This window comes from Salvia hispanica, chromosome 3 (assembly GCF_029641045.1).
Source record: "Salvia hispanica isolate PSC_SH4W2 chromosome 3, Shi_PSC_v1, whole genome shotgun sequence".
NCBI lineage: Eukaryota > Viridiplantae > Streptophyta > Magnoliopsida > Lamiales > Lamiaceae > Salvia > Salvia hispanica.
Window position 1 is genome coordinate 9,821,215 of NC_142694.1, and position 27,835 is coordinate 9,849,049.

At 36.5% G+C, this 27,835-nt stretch overlaps 5 protein-coding genes and 1 long non-coding RNA gene across 12 annotated transcripts; 4 read left to right on the forward strand and 2 right to left on the reverse strand.

The window, feature by feature from the left end:
• The first annotated feature begins 335 nt into the window (after positions 1-335).
• Positions 336-3,533, forward strand: LOC148930141 (subtilisin-like serine-protease S). The gene is made up of 11 exons (XM_089067660.1): positions 336-413; positions 523-614; positions 715-812; positions 891-1,043; positions 1,120-1,231; positions 1,307-1,844; positions 1,938-2,032; positions 2,092-2,331; positions 2,414-2,528; positions 2,611-2,815; positions 2,877-3,533. The coding sequence occupies exons 1-11, from the start codon at positions 336-338 to the stop codon at positions 3,419-3,421; spliced, it is 2,271 nt and encodes a 756-aa protein (XP_088923786.1). The 3' UTR covers positions 3,422-3,533.
• LOC125212969 (uncharacterized) lies at positions 411-4,179 on the reverse strand. 4 transcript variants are annotated; one of them, XR_016136682.1, is made up of 7 exons: positions 3,659-4,179; positions 3,248-3,424; positions 2,940-3,151; positions 2,597-2,797; positions 1,893-2,490; positions 1,335-1,820; positions 411-1,222 (listed from the first exon to the last, which is right to left on the reverse strand). It is a non-coding gene; the product is annotated as an uncharacterized LOC125212969 (long non-coding RNA). The 4 variants fall into 4 exon arrangements; XR_016136681.1 differs by having other exon boundaries at positions 3,215-3,424; XR_016136680.1 differs by having other exon boundaries at positions 411-1,007; positions 1,114-1,222; positions 2,940-3,424.
• A 76-nt stretch (positions 4,180-4,255) lies between these two features.
• LOC125214212 (protein HIRA-like) lies at positions 4,256-10,199 on the forward strand. 3 transcript variants are annotated; one of them, XR_007175082.2, is made up of 11 exons: positions 4,256-4,938; positions 5,477-5,752; positions 5,876-6,127; positions 6,218-6,615; positions 6,713-7,703; positions 7,934-8,135; positions 8,245-8,485; positions 8,571-8,693; positions 8,981-9,095; positions 9,192-9,782; positions 9,870-10,199. XR_007175082.2 is itself a non-coding variant. In XM_048115134.2 (10 exons), the coding sequence occupies exons 1-10, from the start codon at positions 4,831-4,833 to the stop codon at positions 9,624-9,626; spliced, it is 3,141 nt and encodes a 1,046-aa protein (XP_047971091.1). In that variant the 5' UTR covers positions 4,256-4,830; the 3' UTR covers positions 9,627-10,199. The 3 variants fall into 3 exon arrangements, 2 of the variants coding, with proteins under 2 accessions (XP_047971091.1, XP_047971092.1); XM_048115134.2 differs by having other exon boundaries at positions 9,192-10,199; XM_048115135.2 differs by lacking the exon at positions 4,256-4,938 and having other exon boundaries at positions 5,623-5,752; positions 5,873-6,127; positions 9,192-10,199.
• Positions 10,200-12,039: 1,840 nt separating this feature from the next.
• LOC125215369 (fatty acyl-CoA reductase 3-like) lies at positions 12,040-16,038 on the forward strand. The gene is made up of 11 exons (XM_048116768.2): positions 12,040-12,498; positions 12,820-12,923; positions 13,023-13,097; positions 13,197-13,324; positions 13,400-13,500; positions 13,707-13,899; positions 14,353-14,514; positions 14,584-14,665; positions 14,756-15,022; positions 15,469-15,596; positions 15,675-16,038. Exons 1-11 carry the CDS (start codon positions 12,420-12,422, stop codon positions 15,829-15,831), a joined length of 1,476 nt encoding a protein of 491 aa, XP_047972725.2. The 5' UTR covers positions 12,040-12,419; the 3' UTR covers positions 15,832-16,038.
• Positions 16,039-18,550: 2,512 nt separating this feature from the next.
• LOC125216302 (proteinaceous RNase P 2) lies at positions 18,551-21,765 on the reverse strand. Its single transcript, XM_048117982.2, has 7 exons — positions 21,189-21,765; positions 20,472-20,864; positions 20,029-20,130; positions 19,754-19,926; positions 19,446-19,566; positions 19,207-19,275; positions 18,551-18,986 (listed from the first exon to the last, which is right to left on the reverse strand). Exons 1-7 carry the CDS (start codon positions 21,696-21,698, stop codon positions 18,882-18,884), a joined length of 1,473 nt encoding a protein of 490 aa, XP_047973939.1. The 5' UTR covers positions 21,699-21,765; the 3' UTR covers positions 18,551-18,881.
• A 1,887-nt stretch (positions 21,766-23,652) lies between these two features.
• LOC125215056 (fatty acyl-CoA reductase 3-like) lies at positions 23,653-27,817 on the forward strand. 2 transcript variants are annotated; one of them, XM_048116358.2, is made up of 10 exons: positions 23,653-23,782; positions 23,911-24,014; positions 24,560-24,759; positions 25,249-25,349; positions 25,806-25,998; positions 26,123-26,284; positions 26,436-26,517; positions 26,601-26,867; positions 27,349-27,476; positions 27,559-27,817. In XM_048116358.2, the coding sequence occupies exons 1-10, from the start codon at positions 23,704-23,706 to the stop codon at positions 27,719-27,721; spliced, it is 1,479 nt and encodes a 492-aa protein (XP_047972315.1). In that variant the 5' UTR covers positions 23,653-23,703; the 3' UTR covers positions 27,722-27,817. The 2 variants fall into 2 exon arrangements, with proteins under 2 accessions (XP_047972315.1, XP_047972316.1); XM_048116359.2 differs by lacking the exon at positions 26,123-26,284.
• The last annotated feature ends 18 nt before the right edge of the window (positions 27,818-27,835 follow it).

Here is a 27,835-nt window from a genome sequence, read left to right on the forward strand (position 1 = left end):
TTATATACATGGACTACTTCAATCCAATTCTCATACTTCAAATTTCTTGATTAATTGTTATATTTTGTACTTGAAAAACTAATTAAATTTGGAATCACACATCAAGAATACTAACAGAAGCCGGCTTCAGAATTCCATTTGGAATCATACATTTATACTTAATCAATTATCTGAAAATGCTGCATGATGTTTTGTACTCAGGCAAAAAGTTTATGAAAGCCGGCTTGAAAAACTAGTTTCAGCACAAACTCAAGTGTATAAATTATACAAACAATCATATAGCCAACACAACACCACCACCATTTGTCCTCCCTAAAAACACTCATTTTAGCAACATGGATGTGGTGAAACTCTTTACCTTACTTCTCTTGTTTCGATTCGCACTAGCGAATGGAGACGGTCTTACTAGAAAGGTACGTACGAACTGCATGAACTCATACTACTGATACGTGCACCAGTACAACGTCGTGCCTGTGCACTACACGCGACTAATGTTTCCCCTCGTTTTCTTGAATCATGCAGCATTATGTAGTTTACATGGGTGACCACTCGTTCGAGGACTCAGAGTCAGTGATCACAGCTAACCATGAGATGCTTACCTCGGTAATGGGAAGGTAAAGCTTTGAGCTTTTTCCATCTGTGAGCAGAAACCGAAAAACGAATATGCTAAAACCATACTGGAATTGACATCTCTTTTGCTGGTTCACTTTTCAGTCTTGAGGGGGCGCAGGGTGCAACGGTCCACCATTATACGAAGACATTCAGAGGCTTCTCCGCAATGCTAACCTCGGATCAAGCAAGAAAGCTCCAAGGTTCGTCCATTCCTGAATTCAATATCTCTTGCAAGAATAATCTGTGTTCTGATAACAATTTGTTTCTTTTGACTGCAGAGAGTGACTCAGTAGTGTCTGTGTTCGAGAGCAAGACAAGCCGCATCCATACAACACACTCATGGGAATTTCTTGGTGTAACCAACTTGGAAAATAGCTATCAATCGTTGATGGACTCTACATCCGACATGATCATTGGAGTTATTGATTCGGGTACATGCCTCCTCTAGAATTTCTGTTTATATGTTAATCAACTATAGAACGAAAAAATGAATGATCTTACGTTTAGGGGTGTGGCCCGAGTCCAAGAGCTTCAACGACTATGGACTTGCTCCAGTTCCCGAGAAATTCAAGGGGGTGTGCTCAACCGGTGAAAACTTCACTCTGTCAAACTGCAACAGGTAAAATAAGCATGCTCATATTTTCACAGTTTACTTGTTTATGATGGATGCATTGTGATTGATTCCTATTTGCAGAAAAATAGTAGGAGCCAGATTTTACTACCAAGGAATTGTAGCAGACGTCGGGCCTCTTGAATCGTTCAACGAGACATTTTTCCTGTCGGCCAGAGACTCTGATGGTCACGGAACGCACACTGCATCCACCATTGCTGGCTCAGAAGTTCCCAACATCAGCGTGTTCGGAATAGGGAAAGGCACTGCGAGAGGAGGCGCGCCAAGAGCTCGACTGGCAATCTACAAGGCTTGCTGGTTTGGCTTCTGCAGTGATGCGGACATCCTCTCCGCGATGGATGATGCAGTCAGTGATGGCGTGGATGTTATATCAATGTCGCTCGGACCAGATCCGCCACAGTCTGTCTACTTCGGAGATTCAAATTCCATTGGAAGCTTTCACGCGTTCCAGAGAGGAGTAGTCGTTTCTGCATCCGCTGGTAACAGCTTTCTCCCCGGAACTGTGACCAATGCTGCTCCGTGGATCCTCACTGTCGCAGCGAGCACCATGGATCGCGAGATACAGAGTAATGTATATCTAGGAAATTCACAACTTATAAAGGTAATCAATCAATCAATCATATAAACACCTACATTGATTAGATAATACCTGTTATTCTTCATGCTTCTGATATCAAGTCTTGCTTGTTTGAAGGGTTTTAGCATAAACCCTTTTCAGATGAACAACTTCTACAGTTTAGTGGCCGGGAGTGCAGCAGCAGCGGCTGGGGTTCCCTCTGCAAACGCGAGGTACTTTCCTTATTCCCACTCTTGAATCTTCGCGACTCTGATTCTGCTTTATCTGCCAGTTTTTGTAAGAGCGACACGCTAGATCCGGCTCTGGTTAAGGGGAGGATCGTTGTCTGCTCGCTCGAAGAAATTCTTGATTCACGAAATGAAAAGGGTGCTACGGTGAAACAAGCCGGTGGTATGGGGATAATTCTGGTCGATCCACTAGCTGAAGACATCACATTTCAGTTTGAAATCCCAGGCACTGTAATCAGCATTCAAGAAGCAGGAAAGCTTCAAGCATACATGGTTTCGAACAAGTAAGTTCGACTTTCGTCTATCTAAACATCATTCAAGCAATCGACATTCAATTCATTTACTATTTGTTGTAACTTGTAACAGAAACCCAGTGGCTAGAATATCCCAGACAGTGACAGTTCAGCCGACTAAACCAGCGCCCCAGGTGGCATTGTTCTCGTCTGCAGGGCCGAATGTCATCAGCCCGGATATAATCAAAGTATGTGTTTATAAGTAGTTTTCAGAAACAAACAAGTGGAGAAGAGATAAAAAGCTCATATCTTTCACCTTTTGATTTTCAGCCGGATATAACAGCACCAGGCGTGAACGTGCTGGCAGCGTGGTCTCCCTTGGCAACTGAGAACACGGCTGGAAGAGCAATCGACTACAACATAATCTCGGGCACTTCAATGTCCTGCCCCCATGTTTCAGCGCTTGCTGCTATTGTCAAATCTGTCCATCCTTCGTGGAGCCCTGCAGCGATCAAGTCTGCGATAATGACAACAGGTAACGTTTAAACTAAGCCTGTAACGTGCTTCATGTTCTAACTCTGTCCATTTTGTTGTAGCAACGACTCAAGACAACGTTAGGAGCTCGATTAGAAGACATCCGAATGGCACTGAAGCCTCACCTTTCGATTATGGATCCGGCCATGTCAATCCGGCTGCAGCAGTCGACCCCGGATTGGTTTATGATTTTGACAGCAGCGACGTCATTGATTTCCTGTGCAGCACCGGTGCAAGCCCTGGTCAGCTGAAGAACCTCACCGGTGAGACGACATACTGCAGGAACATCACAGCATCCTCGTATGACTTCAATTATCCGTCAATTGGAGTCTCGGACCTGAAAGGGAACGTATCAGTGCATAGAACAGTTACGTATTATGGGGAAGGGCCGGCTGTTTACAAGGCGGAAGTAGACTCTCCCGCTGGTGCATACATCTCAGTCTCTCCGAACGAACTAAGCTTCAAACAGACGGGGGAAAAGATGTCTTTCGTGATAAATTTCACGCCCTACAAAGGCAGCAACGAGAACTTCGTGTTTGGAGCTTTGACATGGACTGATGGAACGCACGTCGTGAGGAGTCCGATTGCTGTCAACATCTCTCTCTAGGAACTGTGTGAGTGAGGCAAGGAAACACATTCAAACAGCTCATGTAATTTTCATTGAATTCAACCTCATCAAAATGTAACCAAGTTTGCAATCGAAAACATTGTGTCATTTATAATCCTATATTATTCAACATAGAAATACACTTTCAAGTTTCACAGAGCAGAGATAGATCCAAAATCAATTCATGCTTCCCCTATCATAAATTCATTAATGCTTGTAGTTTGTAAGAGAAATTACCAGAAAATCCACACAAGATCAGAAGCCTCTGCTGAAGTGGTGGAATCTATTCGAACCGAATGCAATAGCTGGCCTTTGGACGAGCCGAGAAAGGATGGCTTCCTTCTGTTCGTCCCTCTGATAAATATCATCGCGTACATCATTCGTATCTGGCTGATATACTGCAACCCCTCAAACGGGCCGAGAACAGTTCCGACATCTTCTTGACAGCACAATCCGTGAGCAACATTCTTCACTCTATCTCATGAAACACTCCCCATCATCCAAATTTCCATTCTTGACAGCATAATGGTTGTATCAGAAACATCTCTCTGCAGAAATTCATCAAACAGGTTAGGCGCATTCATGTAATATGAAAACTGTTCCACCATTATATAACACAGCTACAATTTTCAATCCATTATAACTATGATTTGAGATTTGTGAATTGAAAGAGATTCCATGACATTTACAAAGATCAGAGGTACACTTTGTTTAAACTCAGTTTCAGAGTAATTAGACGTTTTGGAGCACGTGCTGAATATACATACAACCAAGTTATTTAATCAAGATAATTAATATTTCTATCATTTTATATGCTACAAAATACAAAAATCGGTGGTTCTTGCTTTTTTCTCTTTGGATGCCTTGATTCGCTTTCATTAACTGAGCTCCCTTTTCTGTGTTTTGCAATAAAGGAATAACTTTAAAGTATTTCTCATTCAAAATTCTCCTCTTCTCTGTTCTTCGCAACAAATTCTTACACTGTTTTACTTAACCCACACAAATTCTTACTAGGGTTTTTCTCTGTCACCGAAGTTTCAAACCTTTTCCCAATTTCCCAAACTCTGGATTTTCTTTTTCTTTTTTTATTCAATAATATTCTCTCTAATTGCTAATTGCTAATTGCTCGAAAACGTTTTCCTTTTTCCCCCTATTCCCCCTTTCCCGCTAGGAATGTTCCGCCTAATCCCAATTCATTCATGAATTTGTTCGAGTCTTGAATTTCTGGGTTTGAGGGAGTTCCCAATTTAGAGTTTTTAGGTACTCATTGGGATCTGATTGAGTTGCAAGGCATGACCTTGGATGGGTTTTGAGGGTTTTAAGTGAGAGAAGAACCCTTATTCAATTCCCTAATTTTCTCCTAAAATTAATTAGGTTTGTGAGGTGAAGCCTTTTTGGAGTGGTTAAAGATGAAAGCAGAGAAACCTAGCTGGATTAAGCATGGCACCACTCAGATTTTCTCCATTGATATTCAGCCTGGTGGCCTCAGGTTTGCAACTGGTGGTGGTGATCACAAGGTATGTTATCTTCCTCTCTAATGCATTCTTTATCTTCAAAGCTTTAGCTTGTAATTTCAGCATTCTATTTTGTGGTAATGTGTTTCTGTTGGAACATTAGAAGTTGAGACGTGCAGAGTTTCAGTTATTGAGAAATATGCAGTAGTGATGTATTTTTGAATATGGCATTTGATGTTCAAGTAATCGATTGTATGTATTCGAATTGATAGAGTTATGCTAAACTTTTATGAATCTTTAACCAGAAAGTGTCTTTGTTGGTTAGCTTGCTGAGAATAAGATCAAGAAAGCTTAAAACTAAGGGACATTTTGTGGATTACAACTATAAACTATCTTGATTTTATACATATGTCTATGGGAGGTAAGTCACGGATGAATCCATGGTTTATCGTTTCAATGCTCCCGTTTATTGTGTCTGGATTTGGGATTATACAGTTATTACTTTAGTAGATTGAGAAATCTTATTATAATTATGTATTTTATTTACTGAAATTCCACTGGAGTTCTCTTCTCTTAATAATGTGGTTGGCTAAAATCTCAGGTTCGCATTTGGAACACGAAGTCTGTTGGCAGAGAGATGCAGGAAGATGATTCGGCTTCGAAGCTTCTGGCAACTTTGAGGGACCATTTTGGGTCTGTTAACTGTGTTAGGTGGGCTAAGCATGGGCGGTATATTGCATCTGGATCTGACGATCAAGTCATTCTTGTTCACGAGCGGAAGCCTGGCTCGGGAACCACCGAGTTTGGCAGTGGCGAACCACCTGATGTTGAGAACTGGAAAGTTGCCATTACTTTGAGAGGGCACACTGCTGATGTGGTAATACAAGTGCTATTGTGTATTGTTGCTAGCTTAAATCTTGCAGGCATTGGCACCTTTTGTTCGTTATATTTTGTTGTGTGCTCTAATCAATGTTTTAATTTTGTTCTATGCTTAAAGTAGGTGGATCTTAATTGGTCTCCTGATGATTCGACATTGGCCAGTGGGAGTCTGGATAACACCATTCATGTTTGGGACATGAGTAACGGAATATGCACTGCAGTTCTACGTGGTCATTCTAGTCTCGTAAAGGGTGTAGCTTGGGATCCTATTGGGTCATTTATAGCTAGTCAATCAGATGACAAGACTGTCATAATTTGGCGAACAAGTGACTGGAGCCTTGCTCATCGAACCGATGGTCACTGGGCTAAATCTGTAAGTTAATGAACGGCAGTAAAACGTATACTTGTTTCATTTTCCTTCTACCCACCATTTACATGCTATACTTTGAATTATCATTTTCAGCTTGGCTCCACCTTCTTCAGACGGCTAGACTGGTCACCGTGTGGTCATTTTGTAACTACGACTCATGGTTTTCAAAAGCCCAGGCATTCTGCACCTGTTCTTGAGAGAGGAGAATGGTCCGCCACATTTGACTTCTTAGGACATAATGCACCAATAATTGTTGCTAAGTTCAACCATTCAATGTTTCGGAGGACTCCCTCCAGTTCTGAGGACTTAAAAACTTCACCAGTTGGTTGGAGCAATGGCTCTTCAAAGGTTGAAGGAAAAGATTCAACACCATATAATGTTATTGCAATAGGAAGTCAGGACCGCACCATAACTGTATGGACTACAACTAGCCCGAGACCTCTTTTCGTGGCAAAGCATTTCTTCTTTCAAAGTGTGGTGGATCTCACCTGGTAATTTAAATTTAGTGTGCATTATCTTATTCCTCGATGCTGTGCTTCCTTTTTTGTTAGCTGGATCCTTATATTTGCATCTTACTGGTGATTGCAGGAGCCCTGATGGCTACTCGTTATTCGCTTGTTCCTTGGATGGGACAGTGGCAACATTCCATTTTGAAGTGAGTGAAATTGGATATAAATTGACTGATGCTGAAGTAGATGATTTGAAGAGGAATCGCTATGGCGATGTCAGAGGTCGGCAGGGAAACTTAGCTGAGACTCCTGCACAGTTATTGCTTGAAGCAGCTTCTGCGAAGCAAACTCCAAATAAAAAGACGCATACAGCTGTTCCAGAGAGTCGGGCATCTCTGAAACCTTCAGTTGATTTAGGAGTCACTAAAAAAATTAGTAAGACTGTTGTAAATGCTGGAAAGAAAATTGATGAAGCTATCGGTCATGTGTCAAATAAGATGGCCTCAGCTCGGATGTCAACCCCTGTAAGGCAGAAAGAATATAGACGCCCTGACGGTCGGAAAAGGATAATACCAGAAGCAGTTGGTGTCACTGCCCATCAGGAGACAACATCTATTGATCATCACTCTGAAGGTCTTCCGTTAGCTATAAAATCTTCAGATCATAGCAAGGACAATAACGGAGTGATGTATACTGGTGATGGTAGTCGAGAAGGGTCAATAAGAAAGGTTGTAGGTGGGAGTGCCGATCTAAGAGAGCGCTCTGGTGTCACGGCTAGAGCATCTATTAGTGAAAACTTGATTATCGAGAAGGTTCCTGCCTCTGGGAGTAAAGACACAAGCTATAATGTTGAGCAGGTTGGTCAACTACCTTCTGGTAGTAGTATCCTTTCGATACGAGTATTTGATAACAAACAAGGGGAAGATGCAATTTGCTTGGAAGCCCGTCTGAGAGAGCATGCAGTTAACGATATTGTGGGAGCAGGAAACACTTTAACGATCAGAGAAACAGAACTTTCTTGTACACGAGGGTCTCAGAATCTTTGGTCCGACAGCATCTCTGGGAAGGTCACTGTCTTGTCTGGAAATTCGAACTTCTGGGCTGTTGGTTGTGAAGATGGATCACTCCAGGTTTATAGCTCTACTTCCCAATTTCATGTTACTTAGAGGATTTATTACGCGTTCTATATGTAATTACATGCTGTTAGATGTTAAACATCATGTTTTTTCAAATGTGTCGTAATTTAGTGTCTCCAAGCCATGTGAGCATAGTTTGTTATGGACACATTTTTTCTCTCTGCGTGAATGATGTGATAAATATTAGTTCTATTTATTGATTGCAAATATTCGTCATTGTAAAGGTTTACACAAGATGTGGGAGGCGTGCCATGCCAACCCTGATGATCGGTTCTGCAGCAGTATTTATCGATTGTGATGAATTCTGGAAGTTGTTAGTTGTCACAAGGAAGGCGTCCTTGTATGTTTGGGATCTTTTCAACAAGACGTGTCTACTTCAGGATTCCTTAGCTTCACTGGTAACAACGGATCTCAAATCTGATGCTGGTAAGCCACGAAATCTGATTTTTTGAATAAATAGTTAACTATAGCAGTTCGGTTATGTTAAGCGTGTGAGAAAATGCTGTTAATGTATCTCTTCTTTTCACTCATCCAGGTACAGTTAAAGTTATATCTGCAAAATTATCCAAATCCGGTTCTCCCCTCGTTGTCTTGGCCACACGCCATGCGTATTTATTTGACATGAGTCTCAAGTGTTGGCTGAGAGTCGCAGATGATTGTTTTCCTGCTTCAAATTTCTCTAGCTCCTGGACCCTAGGTTCTGCTCTTGGTGGTGAGCTGGCCGCGTTACAGGTTGATGTCAGGAAATATCTGGCACGGAAACCGGGGTGGAGCAGGTTTGAATGCATCGCTTGTCTATGTAATGATTGATTTGTGGTTGCATAAACGATTTTTTGTTTAAACCGTATTTTTGTAATACAGAGTGACTGACGACGGAATGCAAACACGTGCTCATTTGGAAGCTCAGCTGGCATCTGCTTTGGCTTTGAATTCTCCTAATGAATATCGCCAGTGTCTTCTGTCTTACGTTCGCTATTTAGCAAGGTAAATGTTTCTTTGTTTCTGGATAAGTATCCGGATAAATGTTTCTGCTATTCTCATTTTCCTTCCTCGGTAAATCTACTAGAATGGAGTGTATATAAAATGAAATTAAAAACAATAACAAGAGAGATCATTATAGTCGGGACAATGGTATGAAAAAATATCACGAGATCGTTGTTGATACCTAAATATAGAACGTTACGAGTGCAAATGCTAATTACTATTGATCTTGCTGTGCATTATGTTATGCTCGACACACATTTTGTAGCCTTACTGTGAGAACTTTGTAGGGAGGCGGATGAATCCCGCTTACGAGAAGTTTGTGAGAACTTTCTCGGACCTCCCATCGGAATGGCTGAATCTGGATCAGATTCGAAATCACCATTTTGGGACCCTTCTATTCTTGTAAGGCCTCGTTCTTAATTTTGTTTCGAAGATTTTATTTTCGACACGATTGTGCGTGTACAACTCTTGATTTGCAATCCTCTGTTGGTTTGTCAGGGAATGAACAAGCACAAGCTCCTCCGTGAAGACATTCTTCCGGCGATGGCATCCAACAGGAAAGTCCAACGGCTACTCAACGAGTTCATGGATCTCCTATCTGAATACGACTCTACTGAGACCAACTCTGAGCCGAAGAATCCACCACAGCCAACTGCACCATCCCAGCCTGCGAAAGATGTAGTGGATTCCAATCCTCCTACGGTAGACAAGCAAGATTCTGATCCAGCAGAGACCTCTCGAGAGCATCTTGTCGAGCCAGCTGATCATACTCTGCAGGCTACCGATGAAATGGATGCTGTCACAACAACGACACAACCTCAAGCAGATTCTGTTCAGAACACCCCCCAAGCAACAGAGCAAATGGACATAGACGTCCCTGCCTCGGGTCAAGTGGAAAATCCCGCCCCATCTCCAAAAGAGAAGGATTCTTGATCCCGGCTCAAAACCAAACCCTAAATGCTAATGTCCACCACTCGCCTTTCTCTGCTCTTCTCATGGATCTCAGAATCCTGCACTGATTATGCTGCTTGTTACCAACGGGAGCTGCTGCATTCGAAGCTCCAGCTGACAGAGCGTCGCACACTTGAGGTACTCGGGTAGACTATATCATCATTTCGGCTTTCATTTTCTTCTAATTGTGTCATACATTTAGCTAATTTCTGTATGTAACTTTAGGTTCCCAATTTTCAAATAGGCTGTAAAGTAAACTCTACTCTAAAGCTTGTCGGTGAGTGACATGTCTCTAAAAACGCACAATTTTCGCATAATATTTGACAAGGGTCGCAGAAGCAGTCGAGCCTCATCAGAGCTCGACTGATTCTGCGAGTAACCGGTTATTCATTTTTCCGGTTACAGTTTTAGACATAGCCCAAGAGAGCATTTGCATTGTTTCAAGATCGGTTTTTTTTATCGTTGATGTACCCAATTTATCACCATAGAGTGAGAGTGTAAATTGTCTTATGTAATTGAAGTTAGTAAGTACTACTAGTAGATCTTGTTCTATTTTGTCTTAAACTCTTAACTCTAATGGTCCAAGATCACTTTAACGATTTGTCTTACAACCAACATTTAATTATATAACTTCTTTTTTATTTTTTTAAGAAAATCAATAATAGATTCTCGTCCACTCCGTTGTAACTCAGAATCCCTGTCCACTCTGTGGTGACTCAGAATTCCTAACCTATTAGGGGAAACGTTTACCAATGTGTGCTAAAGTAAACTTTTGGCGAATATAACAATTTTGAGTCAATAAAGTTTAATAAAATCATTTTTTGGAGTATCAAAACCAGAAGTAAATCATTGAAATTTACAAAAAGGTGTACTGAAATAAATAATACTAATCGATATTAATGTAAGGATAAAACAGTTAGGTAGAGACAACAAATGACAGTTCACATCATTAATTTAGTTCTGTCTATTTATATATTTATGGAATACTATGATTTAACATAAAAACAAAAAAACACGAATGTCCTAGGTTGCTAACCTATAGTAATGGGAAAGAACAATATGTACGTGTGATATTCGTATGATACATAATTGTCATCAAAATAAATGTCATTTTAATATAAAAAATCACGAAAGGTGCAGGAAAGGATCAATAAAGAAAATACAGAAACAAATTCATATTCTGCTCGACTCCAAAGATAATCCTTATTTCGTAAAATCAGAACTAAAACGTTTTTATTTGGTCCTATTTAGTCTAGAAAAATGAGCGATAAAGATATAATCACTGTAACTGGAAATGATTGACACATAAAAAATTAGTTAATGATGAAATTAAAGCAGCTAATTATGATAAATACCTTTTTTGGTTAGCTCAAAACGAAACTTTGGGATTGCTGAATCAAAGACAAAAAAAAGAATCCATTTTAAAATAGAAAGTAGCGGAGCCATCATAGTATTTTTGGACTTCTCCAAAAAAAAGAAGGGCGGCATTTTGATCATTTACCCGTTAATTACTTTAATCATTACTTGGCCAAAAAGGAGAGGAAAAATTAGTCAAAAAGCAAAAAGTTGGCCAAAGAATCATATATTTCTGAGTATTGTTCGTTTTATTAATTTATTTTAATTATAGTAGTACATTAAATATAAATATTTATGTCTTTAACTTTTACAAGTCACATCAAAATTAAAGCTCACGATTTATCAATTTTCACTATAACATGAAGAAGATTTTTGAGGTATTAAAAATACTTTTAAAATAGTATCAGAATCAAACGAGAGCAATGATCATGAAGCTCACATAAATGAATTTTACAATTTGAGGTGATTAATCGTGTAATTTAATACTAGTAATGCTTTTGTTCGATTGTGAAAAAAATATAATCACATTTGATAATATATGCTAATATTAACCAAATTTACAGATATAGACCATTGATCTTATAATAATATTTCCCATACGTAACCTAATTACACATTTTTGTAATTCTTCCTAAAAGCTAATGTCTGAAATTAATGGTTACTAGTTAGTTTCATGTTTAGCTTATAATGGTAATGCCCAAATAATTATACTTTGTTTTTTAGATTATGAGCTTATTGTGTGGTAGTGTTATTTGTCCATAAAAAATAGTTTAATATTTCTATTTTTGTCTGTAAAGTAAAATTAGTTTCATTTCTAATTTTAAAAAAACTTTCTCGCCACCTTATCCTTTTCTCTCCTATATGACTCATTTTTTCTCTTTTGAGTATCAATTGTGCATTACAACACATTTTTTTTCATATATATGCATATGTGACTATGTTTTGTGGTTGTAGAAAGTACTGATTATTGAAATGAAACATAATTGTGTGCACAAATTTCTATATTCTAATCCTTTCCTAGTACTTCACAGCCAATTTGCCATAATCTCTCTCTCTCTCTCTCTCTCTCTCTCTCTCACACACACACACACACACACACACACACACACACACACACACACACACACACACACACACACACACACACACACACACACACACACACACACACACACACACACACACACACACACACACACACACACACACACACACACACACACACACACACACACACACACACACACACACACCCTTTCCTAGTACTTCACAGCCAATTTGCCATAATTAATCTCTCTCTCTCTCTCTCTCTCTCTCTCTCTCACACACACACACACACACACACACACACACACACACACACACACACACACACACACACACATAAAATCTTAATTTGTCAATCATCTTGTTTGCTTAATGGAATTGGGCAGCATTCTCCAGTTCTTGGAACACAGGTCCATTCTTGTCACTGGAGCCACTGGCTTTCTTGCAAAGAGTGAGTTCTCGATTTCTTGTTCGTTTGTTCTTTGTTGTGTCGTCTCGCTTGTTCTTTGTTTGTCTTTAAGTGTTGCTTTAAAAAAAATGAAATTAGTTACTCCCTCTGTCACATATAAACAGACACTATTTTTATTTTCGTTTGTCCTATAAAAACAAAAACAATCCACATCTATTAATTTTTGGAAATATTTTCTCTTCACTACACTTTTTCTTTCTATCTCTCTCATATTTATCAATTTAGCATTAAAACATGTGACGTCTTCAAAATGTCTATTTTTATGGGACGGAGAAAATATTATAATGGCTTTGATTGATGCAGTTTTTACTGAGAAGATTTTGAGAGTGCAACCAAATGTCAAGAAACTATATCTTCTCTTGAGGGCTTCAGACACACACTTAGCCATGCTACGTTTCAATAACGAGGTAATTAATTAACTAATTATTAAATTATATATTTTTTAAAATTTCTATAAATCAGTTCATAATTATATTTAATGAATGTTTATAAACATGCATGTGCAGATTCTTGAAAAGGAGTTATTCAAAGTTCTGAAAGAGAAAAATGGGGCAAATCTAAGTACCCTAATTGAAGAAAAGGTTAAATTATTTTTTCTTAAAATGATTCTCCGACTCGAACCCTAGACCTATTGAATGAAGGAAAAATATTTTACCAACTGAGTTGCGTTTCATCGTCAGGTCAAAGTTGTCGCAGGAGATATAACCTTTGAGAAATTGGGAGTGAAGGATTTGTCTTTGTGGGAGGAAATGTTAACTGAAATTGATGTTGTGGTTAATCTTGCTGCAACCACAAATTTTGATGAAAGGTAAGCAATCATTCAAACAATACTACAATTATCTTCTTTTATTACATAAAATTAAATTGAGATTTGTGCATGCAGATATGATGTCTCACTTGGAACAAACACACTTGGAACCAAGCATGTATTGAACTTCTCCAAAAAATTGAAGAAATTGAAGATTTTGGTACACGTATCAACCGGTTAGTACTATTAAACCCACCCTTTTATTAAAATGGTTAATAAAAATAAAAAATTATAGTAGAAATTAAGTATATTTTTTTCCTTTTATATCAGCCTTTAATTAATTAAATGTTCGGGCAATGATGGACCCCACGAGTTCTGTATCTTGGATTTGCGATTGTGTTCGGAAACATGATTGATATACTATTTATTTTTAATTATGCAGCTTATGTATCCGGTGAAAGAGAGGGGTTGATATTAGAAACGCCATGTGTAATGGGAGAGACACTGAATGGAACACATGGACTCGACATCGATGCAGAGAAGGAATTGGTAGAGGAAACACTAAAACAGTTCAAGGTTGATAATCTTGATGAAGACTCCGTCAAATCAGCCATGAAAGACTTGGGACTTCTAAGGTTTGTTTTGTTACTCTATAGTCTATACTATGTAAGTTTAGTCAAATTATAGTTCGTCCCATAACTTTAAAAATCAGTCGATGAATTTTAGTAGTTTTCTCAATTTTTCCGATTTTGTAATATTTTGATTTCAAATTAATGTCGTGGTTGAGTATTTATTAACTCTGTTGAGAAAAGTGATAAAATTCAAGGGTGGCTTAATTCGTCATTGCATAAATTTTCAAATGTCACCCAAATTAAATCTAGTGGGAAATTGGGAAAAATGTTAAAATATGCAATTTTTACTGCCGACTTTTATAATTGGGAGATGAGTCAGTATTTGTTCAAAATTTAAGTATTTTTTTTAGCAATTTGCCCTCTTCATCATTAAAAAGTATTGTGATCACTGACACTATCATTTTTTAGTTTATAGACAATTCTACTCATTATTATGTGATGAATCTGATAATACAGAGCAAGGAAGTTTGGATGGCCAAATACTTATGTATTCACCAAAGCTATGGGAGAGATGTTGTTGGGACAATCGAAAGAAAATATACCTCTTCTAATAATTCGTCCCACAATTGTGACTAGCACTTACAAAGAGCCTTTCCCGGGTTGGGTCGAAGGTGTCAGGTACATATACGATACTCTCTCCTCGTAACGATAAAATGTCTTACCAACTAAGTTGCATTTCATTGTCAGGACTATTGACAGTTTAGCTGTGGGATATGGAAAGGGAAAAATCACTTGTTTTCTCGGAGATCTCACAAGTGTAGTTGATGTGGTTAGTAACAATATCTACTTCTCAAAATCCAAGTTTTATTTAATTTAAGAGAGAGGTTAAATTGCTATAAAATTGTGGGATTTTTTTAAGATTCCGGCGGACATGGTGGTAAATGCAATCGTCGTGGCTATGGTGGCTCATGCGGACCAAGCCAATGAGAGCGTCTACCACGTCGGATCGTCGATGTCGAACCCGGTCAAGTCCGCATGGCTACAGAGCTACGGCCAACGACACTTCACCTCGCACCCTTGGATCGACAGTAATGGTAGCCCTGTCGTCGTCGGAAATGTCACCGTTTTCAACACGATGAAGAGTTTCCAAAGATACATGACACTTCGTTATTTACTTCCTTTAAAGGTTTGATAAAAATCTCGATTATACATACTATTAATTATAGGAAGTTTGGTCAAATTCTGATTCGACCCGCAACTTTTAAAATTAGATAAAAAAAATCATCAAGTTAACATTTATTTGCAATCATATCATGGCGGAATTTTTTGGAAAAATAACATGGCAGCCATAAAATAATAGGAGTATTAGAAGTATGAGACTAGTTTTTTCGGTGTGGGAAAATTACAAATAAATCTAAACCCTATGATTAGGACTGCAATCTAAATTGATTAACAAACCAAAATTTGACCAAACTTCATAATTTTTCGATAGTTTGCTCTTTTTTTACTCCATTCCTTCCAAAAATATAGTCCACTTTCGGTAACATTACCCACCAATCACCATAACAATACGTCAACTATTTTTTTGGTATTATTTATTTTCATGATTTTCTGTGAATCTGATATAACCAGGGTCTGCAAATACTGAACACGGCTTGCTGCCAGTATTTCCAAAAAAGGTACCTAGAGCAAAGCAGAAAGATCAAGTTCGTGCTGCGATTGATCGATCTCTACGCGCCTTACTTGTTCTTCAAAGCTTTGTAAGTGAAACACGAGATGTACTAAAAAAAATAAAAAATTCTCCTCTAATTAACCATTTCATGATTTTGTCTCCACAGCTACGATGACATGAACACAGAGAAACTCCGAAGAGCAGTAGACGAGAGCGGTTTGGAGACGGAGATGTTCTATTTCGACCCCAAAATCATAAACTGGGATGATTATTTCATGAACACTCACATTCCCGGAATAGTGAAACGAGTATTCAAAAACTGACAAGAATATTCGGAATTCTGATAAATATTTATCTATATATTCGTCGGAATTCTGATAAATATTATCTATATATTCGTCAAATTATTTGGGGTCTGTTTAGTTTCCTTGTTCTTGAGATAACAAGGAAACTAAACAAGCCCTTAGTATTAAATTTATCTGTATTACTTCTTGAATGTAACAATTTATAATTTGTGCTAAATGTATGAAGTTAGTGTGTTTCAACTTTATTGTTTGGCATTATCTTTCAAGTTTATACGTGAAACATAAGTTACTTTTTCAAAGTACTAACAAACTATTTCCACTTTCAATAATTTGGATCTTTGTCACTCTCAAAATGTGATGACACGGTCATGCAAAGGAAAAACCAATTAGTTTTTTTTTTTTTTTTGGTTCTAATTTAATTATGTATATGTAAAGTATTTGTGCTTTTATTTTTTGTCTAATTGAATAACAAGCCCAGAAGTTATATACATGTATCGTATTGAAAATTTTAATTTATTTTTACTAGTCTCACGCTTCTAATCAGTTTATTTAATTAATACACACTTCAATACATAAAAAAACTAATTATTATAAAAATTCTCAATCTTCACATGCCTAATTTTAACTCTATATATTTTTTATTTTCAATTAATAATTTTCTATATGTAAATTATTCATTGCAATTCGTTTCTAATCAATTTTCCAAATTTCTCGAATTAATTAAATTTAGTACTACTATTTTTCTACACTTGTCTTTCTCTTTAGTTTTAAATTCTCGAGATACATTTTTTGCTTTTGAAATAGCAAGCATTTGTATTAATAAATAAGTCGAACGGCTATCAAACGAGTTCATGGATCTCCCAATTTCCGTGTGTAAAGTTGATTGCTTTAGGCTCCCAATTTTTAACTAGACTGTAAAGTAAATTCTACCCTAAAGCTTAACGTCAGTAACGTGTCTCTAAAACGCACAATTTTCGCACAATACGATTAAGTGTAGCAGAAGCAGTCGAGTGTCATCAGAGCTCGGCTGCTTATGCGAGTAACCGATCATATGTTTTTCATGTTACGGTTTTAGACAGCCTAAGATATTATTTGCCTTGTTTGAAGAACATTCTTTTTAATGTTGACGTGTCCAAACTCCAAACTATCACCATAGAGATCGAGAGAGTTTAAATTGTCTTATATAATTGAAGTTAATTAGTAGTACTATTATACCTATTGAATATAGTTGTCTTAATTGTAATGGTCCAAGATCACATGCATTGTCTATTCATAGATTATATCAATCAATTTGACATATATACATATGGTTAAAGTGTCCAACTCATAATTTCCAAATTGAGGTTTAATTTCTATTCAATGCATGCCAATGGAAATCTTCAATAAAACTATTGGAATTGGCTCTGCATTAATGCAATCTCATCACTCACATATAACGAATTTGGAGATTTGATATGCTGAGAGACAAAATGTGAGAGACAAATGAGCGCCTCTATTCTCATTATTTTTTTTACAGTCCTTGCAAAATATCTTTTTCCTCACCTATACATCACCTATCCATCTGCTCCATTCATTAATCTCTCTTCATCCGTTTACTCCATTAATCTTTTTCTCAATTGATAAACTCAACTTCATAATCTCTCTCTCATCTCCACGTATTTCACTGCTAATCCCTCTCACTTTCACCATTTTTCTGGTTTCTCAAATTTAATATCAAAAGATTACAACAACCCCCTCTTGCCCAATTCTTAATTTTCTCCAATCACGCTATTATCAGGCCCTCTCTTTTACACCAATTTTTGGGTTCTCAAATTCAATATGAAGCAGATTCACAGCCTCTTACCCCATTCTTAATTTAAACATTCAACTTACCGTCGTCGACAATAATTTGATTGTTGAAGCCGCAATTTCTAGGGGAAATTAAACCCAACATATATTACTCGTCGGTTTCTGAGTACACAATTTCTTGGGGAAATTAGACCCAACATATATGTATCCCCAAGGAAGCAGAAATGGTAGAATTCTAGCTTTTGTTGTGAAAAAATTGCTTTTTCGAGGGAGCTTTTCATGAGAATGAAAGTTGATTTGATATGCAAGATTGGATTTTTGGTGGAGAAGGTGAGTCTAGATTCAATATGCAAAGTTGAATTTGGGGTTGAGATAAAAAGGTTAGCTTCTGATTTATAATTTGTTTGCGTAGGCCTTTGATTTGCAAATCAAAGGAGGATTCACTGTACAAAATCAATAAGTTCTTGTAGGATGACGGACTGTGCTTGATCAAAATATTAAAATTATTGATTTTACTCACTCAGTCATATGATGGTAGAAAAGCATGGAGAGCTGGAAAAATGGTGGAAGAGGGAGGAACTAATAGAGAAATGCGTGGGGAGGGGAGATGCGTGGAGAGATGGAAAAATGGTGGAAGAGAGAAAATACATTAGGCGCTCATTTGGCATAGCAGGAATTGCATCCCCACATTTTGTCCCTCAACATATCAAATCTCAGTGAATTGGTATGGTATATTCCTATTATAATATATAAAAGTAAGAAATAACATTCTTATTAAGATTTGAACTCATAAAGAAAGAAAATGGATTTGTGAATGAAATTATTTACTGACAAAAGATATACTCCCTCCATCCCAAGATAAGTGGCTTACTTCTTTTGGGCACGAGATTTAAGGAATGATATTTAAATAAGTTAAAGTGGAGAGAGTAAAGTATGAGAGAAGGAAAAGTAGAGGAGAGAAGAGAGAATAAAGTAGGTGGATAAAATCCAAAACAAAAAAACAAACACTGGGAGTTGATCTGTTTGTAAGCCAGGGGGTATAAAATTAAATTTTCAAGAAACCATCACAGTTGTTAGTGATACCGCGTTCTAGGTTCCAGCAGACGATTGTGTAGAATTACTATCAGCTTTCATTCGATCCTGATCTTGTCGCGCATAGCCAAGTTCGTGAAGACTCATCACTAAATTCCCCGGGCAAGGGTATAAAGTTAGATTTTCAAGAAACCATCACAGTTGTTACCGTGTTCTTGGTTCACACAGACGCCTGTGTAGAATTACTATCAGCTTTCATTTGATCCTGATCTTGTTGCACATAGCCAAGTTCGTGAAGACTCGTCACTAATTTCCCCAGCTAAGGGTACATGCCATGATCCCTTCTCAGACTCCTAAAATATAAAAATTTGTCAAAACATTGATAACAAATGTGCAAAAACATCAATCCTCACTTAACATTGTACATAGGAATAAGTTTTGATGACATTCAGTAAGCATCCATTGTGCATTTGGCGGTGCTACCTCAAGAAATATAATCGTTCGTTGTATTATATACAAAGTGATATGAAAGATACAAAAGGTTTACAGTTGTATGAGCTGCAAGTTATTTACCTGGATAATGACAGAATATGAAGGCGGCATGATAAGCTTTAAACTGCCTTTTACGAATGTATATCTCACCTGCATCACAGAAAGCGGGATATCAGTCGTTGACTACCACGAAGGGTAGAACTTAGTAAGATAAGTGATACTATAACAGAAACAACAAACAAATTCCACTAGCCAGAGGTATCAGGTCCTAAACAATGGCTCATTAAAAAAAAACAAGAACGAGAGAATACAATTTCCACCTGATGTCTTTCCTTCCATCTGGAGAAAAAATTGCTCCCGAGGAGCTCAAAGATATGATCTCTCATTTCATCGTTTGTTACTAGCAAGCACTTCAGTTTCACAGCAGCATAAAGCCAATACCTGTGTCATAGAAAATGCAACGTCACAAACACAATAAGAGATTACTCAGGTATAGCACTTGATTAGAGATTTTCGCCAAATATGAACTATGAAAGTTTGGCATTAGCAGCTATACTTTCTTGCGAATATAAGACGAGATGAAAGCCGCATAAAAAATAATGTGTACCCTTCATGGGGTCGTATTTACCAATCATCATTTGATCCGAATGGTGTTTCATATAGCACTCCCTGATCCATCCACTCGTCAATGAGCTCTCTTTTAGAAGCATCCTCGAGTAGCGAGAGCACACGTTGTCTATGCAACACAACAAGTGGCTGTTTTTGTGTCTTTCTATGAACTTCTTTCACAACGGCATCAAGCTGCTCTATAAAAAAAATGAGAAGAGTAGTTAGTGGTGTCTACCTCTTAAAAAAAATTGTTCAAAGAAGGCGACACCTCAAGGAAAACACAAATTTTAGAACCTGTGTAATACTAAAGCCACCCTGTGCAAAGTTTTGCTGGTATAGACCAATATTTGCTCCGTCTACCAGAGTTTCATATCCAGAATGTTGCTCCAGCCACTCCTTAAAAATCAATTGGTGAAAATTCAGGATTCAAAGATATTCAAAGTATACTTGTTTTCTCAAACAGCTTGTAAATAAAAGAACGTAGATCTATGCCATACATGATACATGTACTCTTTTTGGGGGTTGACACAAATTACAAGTTAGACATGAATCACAAGATGACTTTTTTTATTGAAGCACATCACTTATCAGTCAAGCACTCTATACTTCAAGAATGTACATCTTCACATACACAAGCAAGAACACATCCACCTTGTAAAGTAGTAGAAGAACGTGATAGGACCACCGTCTCTAAGTTCATTACACAAAACACCAAAAATGGATGGTAATAATCTAACCTGGAACTCCTTAAAATTTGGCTGACGTTCTCTTTCCATGGCTAAAGAAGCAATTGATTGCGCAAACTTGTCAGTCTCTGCTCTATTGGTATCAACGCAAACCAACTGTTCACGGCAGGCAGGGCACGTTCCTTCTGAGGCCACATTCGTTTTCTGCAGGACCCACTCGCCCTTCCCAAGCCACCCAAGTCCATGCCACCCACCTCCATTCTTTGCAACCGCTTCCTTGATCTGTTCTGTATCCAAACTAACTAAACCCACATCAAGTGCCTTGTCCTTTCTGAACCAACTCTCTATGGTTGCCATTGTTGACTCTTCGACCCCTCTTACTGTCCTTCTCAGTTTGTGCAAATACTCGTAAACCTTGTCCTCCCATCCCGTCTCGACACTCACCTTCAGAAACACAAATCAGATTCATCCATGTCAAGAAACTCCATGACTTCCTCACACTAAGAGCATATGTAAACCAGCATTGGAAAATTACGTTCCTTCACTTGATAAAGGTGAATGGATACAATTATTCCTTGTACCAAAAAAGCAATATAAAACATCTAACATAATGCATTATCAGTTTCTAGAATAATCGATTCGATGAATTAAGCGATTGAAACACACACAAATTCATTAGAAGTCAATTAAGAAAAAAATTCAAAAATTAACAATTTCTCAAATTAGGAACAAAAGCATATAATTCATGAGCAGAAAGAGTTGCAAAACCTTCAGCAATGCCGCGAGCTCAGGTTCCTCCAGCTGAAGCCCCGCCGACACCACATGCTCCTCCACTTCATAAGCCCTATCCGCCGCTCCGGCGCCGCAAAAGCAATTCAACGCCGGCGTGAAAGTCCTAAGCTTCGGCGCTGCACATTGTTTCATCACGCTTTTCGCGAGGTCGAACGCGTAGTCTCCATCGCCGTTCGCCGCCGCCAACCGAGCCACGGCCGTGAGCGTCGCCTCGTTTGGATTGAGGTTTTCATTGCTGTGGTTGCGGAACAGCTTGAATCCGAAGTCAATTGCGGATTGTCGGATATTTGGATTGGATAGGGCTTCGGAGCAGATGTATAGCAAGGAATTGAGATTGTTGAGAGTGAGGGTTGGATTTGAGGAGGATTCGTAGAGAGTGATGGCGGCGGAGAGGTCCTTCGATTTGGAGCACTGATCCAATGTACACCGGAATTGCGACTCCGGCGTCAGTTTCTGCTTCTTCCGCCGTGTGTTCTGGTTGCTCATGGCGGCGCTGCGGCGGCGTAATTTGGTGGTTGTTTGTGGAAACCCTAAACTATGCTCTGAGATTCGTTATTATGGTGTATTTTGGGGATAAAATTTAAAAAAATTTAACTTAAAAATCATTTTTTTAAATACTAAAACTCCATGTAATTCCAATGTAAGTTGTCTATTAAAATCATTATTTTAAACCATTTTTATACATGCATGGATTAGTTTCAAATATCTATAGTTTCTTGAATAAATAAAGACAAGATTTATTTATTTTGAGTCAAATGATAAGGTAGATTAAAATGTACGTATATTTGTTGAATATAAACAATTTATATTAAGGTTGCCATATTATTCAATTGAAATTCGACTGAAAATCACTTAATACAGAGTTTTATCAATAATTTACATTATTATGAGTATATTATATGGAGTGTTTAAAATAGTTCAATTTATCCATGTTGAATTGGTAATATAATTCAAATGACATGACTTTTAAACAAAACCATAAATATTTTAAACAAAACCATAACAATTTCAAGATTTTGGATCATTCAAAAATGATGGTGAATTGTGTGGGTAAATTGTCCTTTATGTGATAGGGATATGATACATGGAATAGAAATCTTTGATATTAAAAAATATTCATGTTTAGCCTAATTTATATATATCAGATTATTTTAATGCAATCGAATTCTCATCGTCTATTCTCAAACACTTTATTCTGAAACTGTTTAGCTTTTTTTAGCCAAAGTTTGTGGGTAAGATGAAGACGTCAAGTTAAAGTTTCACTTTCGAAAAAAGAAGTTTTAAATTTTAATTGGAACATGTCATTAATTAGTTCTATTTAGTTGAGGGGTTGTAGGCTATAGCTTGTTTCAATTAATAGCAAATTTATTGAAAACTTATACTAGTAAAATTTTAATGATATTCCGGTTAGTTTTAGTAACTTGGGAAATCAGTCATGAAATTAGGATGTGCTCGCAATTATTCACTAATAAAAAAATTGTCTTCAACTTATAATATATTATTGATATTTTTAATTGAACCATATAATTTTTTTGTATAAATAGATATTGTCGTTTAACTCAGGAGTGGTGACGTGACGTTTACATGTGATTTCCCGACTATTATATTAGTGCTACTACAATTTAACAAACCCTAACTTCATAGGAGTATTTCTTTTAACTGATTTTTGCAGTTGCTTGTCTTGACATACTAGAGTTTTTTGTGACAATTTGTCCTTTTAATTAACTCATTATACTTCAATATCAATTTCCCTTTGGCTCTAAGCCTTTAGGTAAGCACAGCACAAATCTGATCATAGGTATTGGATTACAAAAGTCAAACTTAAGATTGTACAGTATTAGAGTTTCAAACACTTTTTTTTTTATCACAGGTGTTACGAGTTCGTCTTTAGTGGAATCTGACTAATCCTGTTCGATCGCATTTTCGGATCAGGGGCTATAGTCTCTCAACGGATGACGTGACCTCAAGGTCACCATAATTCTGTACTGCCCACTGTGCTACAACTCGTTCGTAGAGTTTCGGAACACTTTAATTATAAGAAAGCACAAAAGTCAAACATCCAATTAAACCGAAAATTAACGGAAGCTCGAAAGTTGAAACTTTACCTAAATGGAGTATAAAAGAACTTATACTATGAATTAATTAGAATTAAGAACTGTTCTTTTTTATGGAAGTACAAGATACACCTTATCATGATACAATTTCTAGTTTCTTACAAAAATTGTATAATGACTATATTTTGAATATGAGAGAGTACTATATATTAGACAAAATGCCAAAGTTTATTAGTAGAACATATGGTCCAAGAAAGAGCTGCATAATTTTATGGTTTATTGAAAAAAAAAAAGAATAACACATACAAGAGCTAACAAAATTACTGATGAGAACCTCACTTTTTTCTCCATGAAGCTTCCTTTCTATATATATGTATCACCACTTATTCACAACTCAGTTCTCCAGTTTATATTCTCAAGCTAGCTATAATTTTGCAATGGAATTGCAAAGCATTCTTCACTTTCTTGAAAACAAAAGCATTCTTGTCACTGGTGCCACTGGCGTTCTTGCAAAAGGCTCTCTCTCTCTCTCTCTCTCTCTCTCTCTCTCTCTCTAACACACACACACACACACATATTTATTTTTTTTATTCGAGAATTCTCAAATATATAAGCAATATTGATGAATTAATTTGGTTGTGCAGTGTTCATAGAGAAGATATTGAGAGTTCAACCAAATGTGAAAAAACTGTATCTTCTTATAAGGGCTGCAGATTCTGCATCAGCTTTGCATCGTTTCAACACTGAGGTATGTAAGTATGTTTGCATGTGTAACAATAATATGGTAAATTGCATATTTACCCAAAAAATATTCCATGTACTTAAATACAATATGCTAGAATTGTCAAATGGGCCGAGGCTGAAAATGGGGATGAGTCCAATTTTATAATTTTGATTGTAATTTCACCTACCTATTCCTGTTCAAAAAATATTTGTTGTCGTCTCACCTACTTAATCAAGCTCGATAAATACTTGCATATAGAGAAAAGGATTGGACCCACCCGTTTTTCGAGTCAAAGTGGCACTTTGAGACCAAGAAAAGTTTTCACGTCAAAAATCTTTGTTGGGCATGCTTGATCTGAATCCGACCACTTTTCACAAATTTAATTACAACGACCTTATACTTAGGTCTTCACAATATTAATAAAAGATGTACTGATGAGATTCGACTCAATCATGAGAGATTACATGTTGAGTGCCTATTACTTTTGGATATCGGGTTAGTATCAAGAATGTGTTACAATTTTAACATTTCTTGATATATATAATTTACACTCTGTTTAAATGTTGAAGGTGATAGGGAAGGAGTTGTTCAAGGTAGTAAGGGAGAAATATGGGGGAAAATTAAACTCCCTTATACAAGAAAAGGTGATTGTACTATTTGGCGATATCACATGTGATTCCTTTGGTTTAGACAGCAACACCTTGGAAAATTTGTTTGGACAAGTGAATGTTGTCATCAATTTAGCTGCAACTACCAATTTTGATGAAAGGTATTATTTGCCTCTTTCATCTATCAATATTTATTCCCTTTGCAAATTTTATTTTAGAGTACACCACTTCTGAAAATTTGATTCCATCTTCTAAAAATGTGCATGCATATGTGATGCGATCATTTATTTTATACTAATACACATTCAACAATAGAAAAAAAAAACACAAGAATATAAGGAATTTGAGTTTCCAAAACGTGTCGAGGTAACTGGGTCTTTTTCATTTTCCAATCAAATTTAATTTTCAATTTTTTGTTTACTTTATTCTTTATTTATTTAACTTGCTAAATATCACTATATTTTTTTGTGTGCCTAAAAAAATGCCTCTTATAATGCATACCCTAGAGGATTACATAATAAGGAGAATGTATTGTGCACTAAATATTTCCCTATATAAACTTGTATTAATCACTATCGAAATCAACATATATCAATTATTATATCTTTATTGATTAAATATAGTCTATAATAAAAAATTTATTTTTACAGATATGATACTGCGCTGAGAATCAATACTATCGGAGCTGCGAACGTTTTAAAATTTGCGGCTAAATGCACCCAATTGGTTGTCTTCCTCCACGTGTCTACCGGTTAGCATTATTATTATATTGTTTTACTAGTATTATAATATGGAATTAATATGAAATATTGGAATTAATTTGAAAATCACTTTAATTGAGATATCCAACACTAGCCAATGAAGTAAGTCTAGGAATTAAAGTACCATCTTCAATTGTATTCCTTTTTTAATTTCTTAAATTAGTAAAATTTACACTTTTAATCTCTTTTAATTTAACTTATTAAATGCTACTATCATTTTCTTAAATCACGTAAAAAAAACATTTAATCTGAAATGGAGAGAGTAAGAAAAGTAAGAATGCCAATTACAATGAAAGGTTACTTAAAAGGGGAAGCACGACGAATAGATGTATGTCATAGTGTACTGACGAATTGGCCGTCGGCAAAAGCTCTGATGGGCATTATTCGTCGCTAATGAAGTTATTTATATAATTGCACATATGATCTAAACAAGTGTATAAAATTAGCATATGTATGTGGAGAGAGGGAGGGACTGATTTTGGAGACACAGTTGAAGTTGGGCGACAGTCTTAATGGAATGCATGGACTCAATATTGAGACAGAGAAGGAAATTATTCACAATAAATTACAACAATTATACAATGATGGAGCTTCTGAAAAGCAAATTACAATGGAGATGAAGGATTTAGGCATTGAAAGGTCAGTACAAATTTCACCTTTGATTAACTAAACCAAGCTCATTTTTTTCAAAACAAAAATCCATATGATATGATCATATATTTTTTTTGTTTTTTTTTTTTTTTGGTGTTTTGCTTTTTGATAGAGCAAGAAAGTATGGATGGCCAAATACATACTCATTCACAAAGGCAATGGGAGAAATGTTGTTGGGACATTTGAAAATTAACATCCCTATTGTAATAATTCGTCCTTCTATTATCACTAGTACTTTGAGAGAACCCTTTTCTGGCTGGCTTGAAGGGGTCAGGTAATATATATATATATATATATATATATATATATATATATATATATATATATATATATATATATATATTTGTAAATTATTATTATTATTATTATTATTATTATTATTATTATTATTATTATTATTATTATTATTATTATATTTTTGGCAGACACATTGATAGCTTTGTGGTGGGATATGGAAAGGGCAAAATGAGTTGCTTTCCTGGCGATCCTCAAACTATAACCGACTTGGTAAGTTGCATTGCTTTTTTTTAATTTTTTTTTTATTTTCACTTATAAAACAAATTCTATTGTAATGAATATTTTTGATGCAGATTCCATCAGATATGGTAGTGAATGCTATGATAGCATCAATGGCGGCGCCCGCGGGCGAAGCAGCGCTGACTATCTACCATGTCGGGTCTTCGATGTCGAATCCAGTGACGTATCAACGTCTTCAAGATTATGGCCTGCTTTTCTTCACAACGCAGCCGTGGAAAGCCAAGGATGGCAAGCCTATTGTTGTCGGAAGGGCCACGCAGTTGCCCACTAGGGTTGCGGTCCGAACATACATGGAACTCCATTACTTGCTTCCCCTTAAGGTTAGTTCAGTCTTCCGTCTTATAAAAATAGTGTTATAAGCATAGAATGAATCTCACTATAAAAGATAGCAGTATTAGTAATGATTAAAAAATATATCGTTGATGAAAAAAGGAAGGGAGAATGATTGTCATTATAAAAATAGTTGCTAAAAAATATGAGAAGCAAAGAATTAGACTATTTTTACGGACAAAAGGAGTAATATTCACCGGTGGCGGACACACAATAATGTCACAAGGGTGTTAAGCCCCTTCCAAAATCAAATAAATATAATTAGTATTTTAGTATTATCAAATATTTGATATTTTGTGTAAATTATTGTAAAAAACTCCTATTATCAAAACAAATTATATGAAAACTCTTCTTTCAACATTTCAAATACGAAACATAGATTATATATAGTCTACACCGAGAACAAATTTCTGCGTCTGACCCTACATTTAGCTAATATTTATGTGTTGATGGAATTTTGTTCCTTAACAGATTCTTAGCCTTGTAAACACAGCGAGCTGCAACTATTTTCAAAGGGCCTATCTAGATCTTTCTAGAAAGGTTATGTTTTTGATGCGTTTGGTCGAACTCTTTAGCCCCTATCTCTTCTTCAAGGGAGTGTAAGTACACAAAAATGAATATATTTTTAATTTTGTATTTCGATTAATCCAATTTGTATGTATTATGTATGTGTATATGCAGATTTGATGACATGAACACTGAAAAATTGAGGAGGGTAGTAAAGGAGAGGTGTGGAATTGATGAGGATGAGATGTTCTACTTTGATCCAAAAATCATCAATTGGGATGATTATTTTGTCAACACACACATTGCTGGTGTTGTCAAATATGCTTTCAAACGTTGATTGCTACAAATAAGTTTGAATATTTCAATACTATTTGATAGTTGTTTGAGTTGTATTTATTGGACTATTATATATACATAAGCTTTTGTGAATTAATTGGGTGTCATGTATATG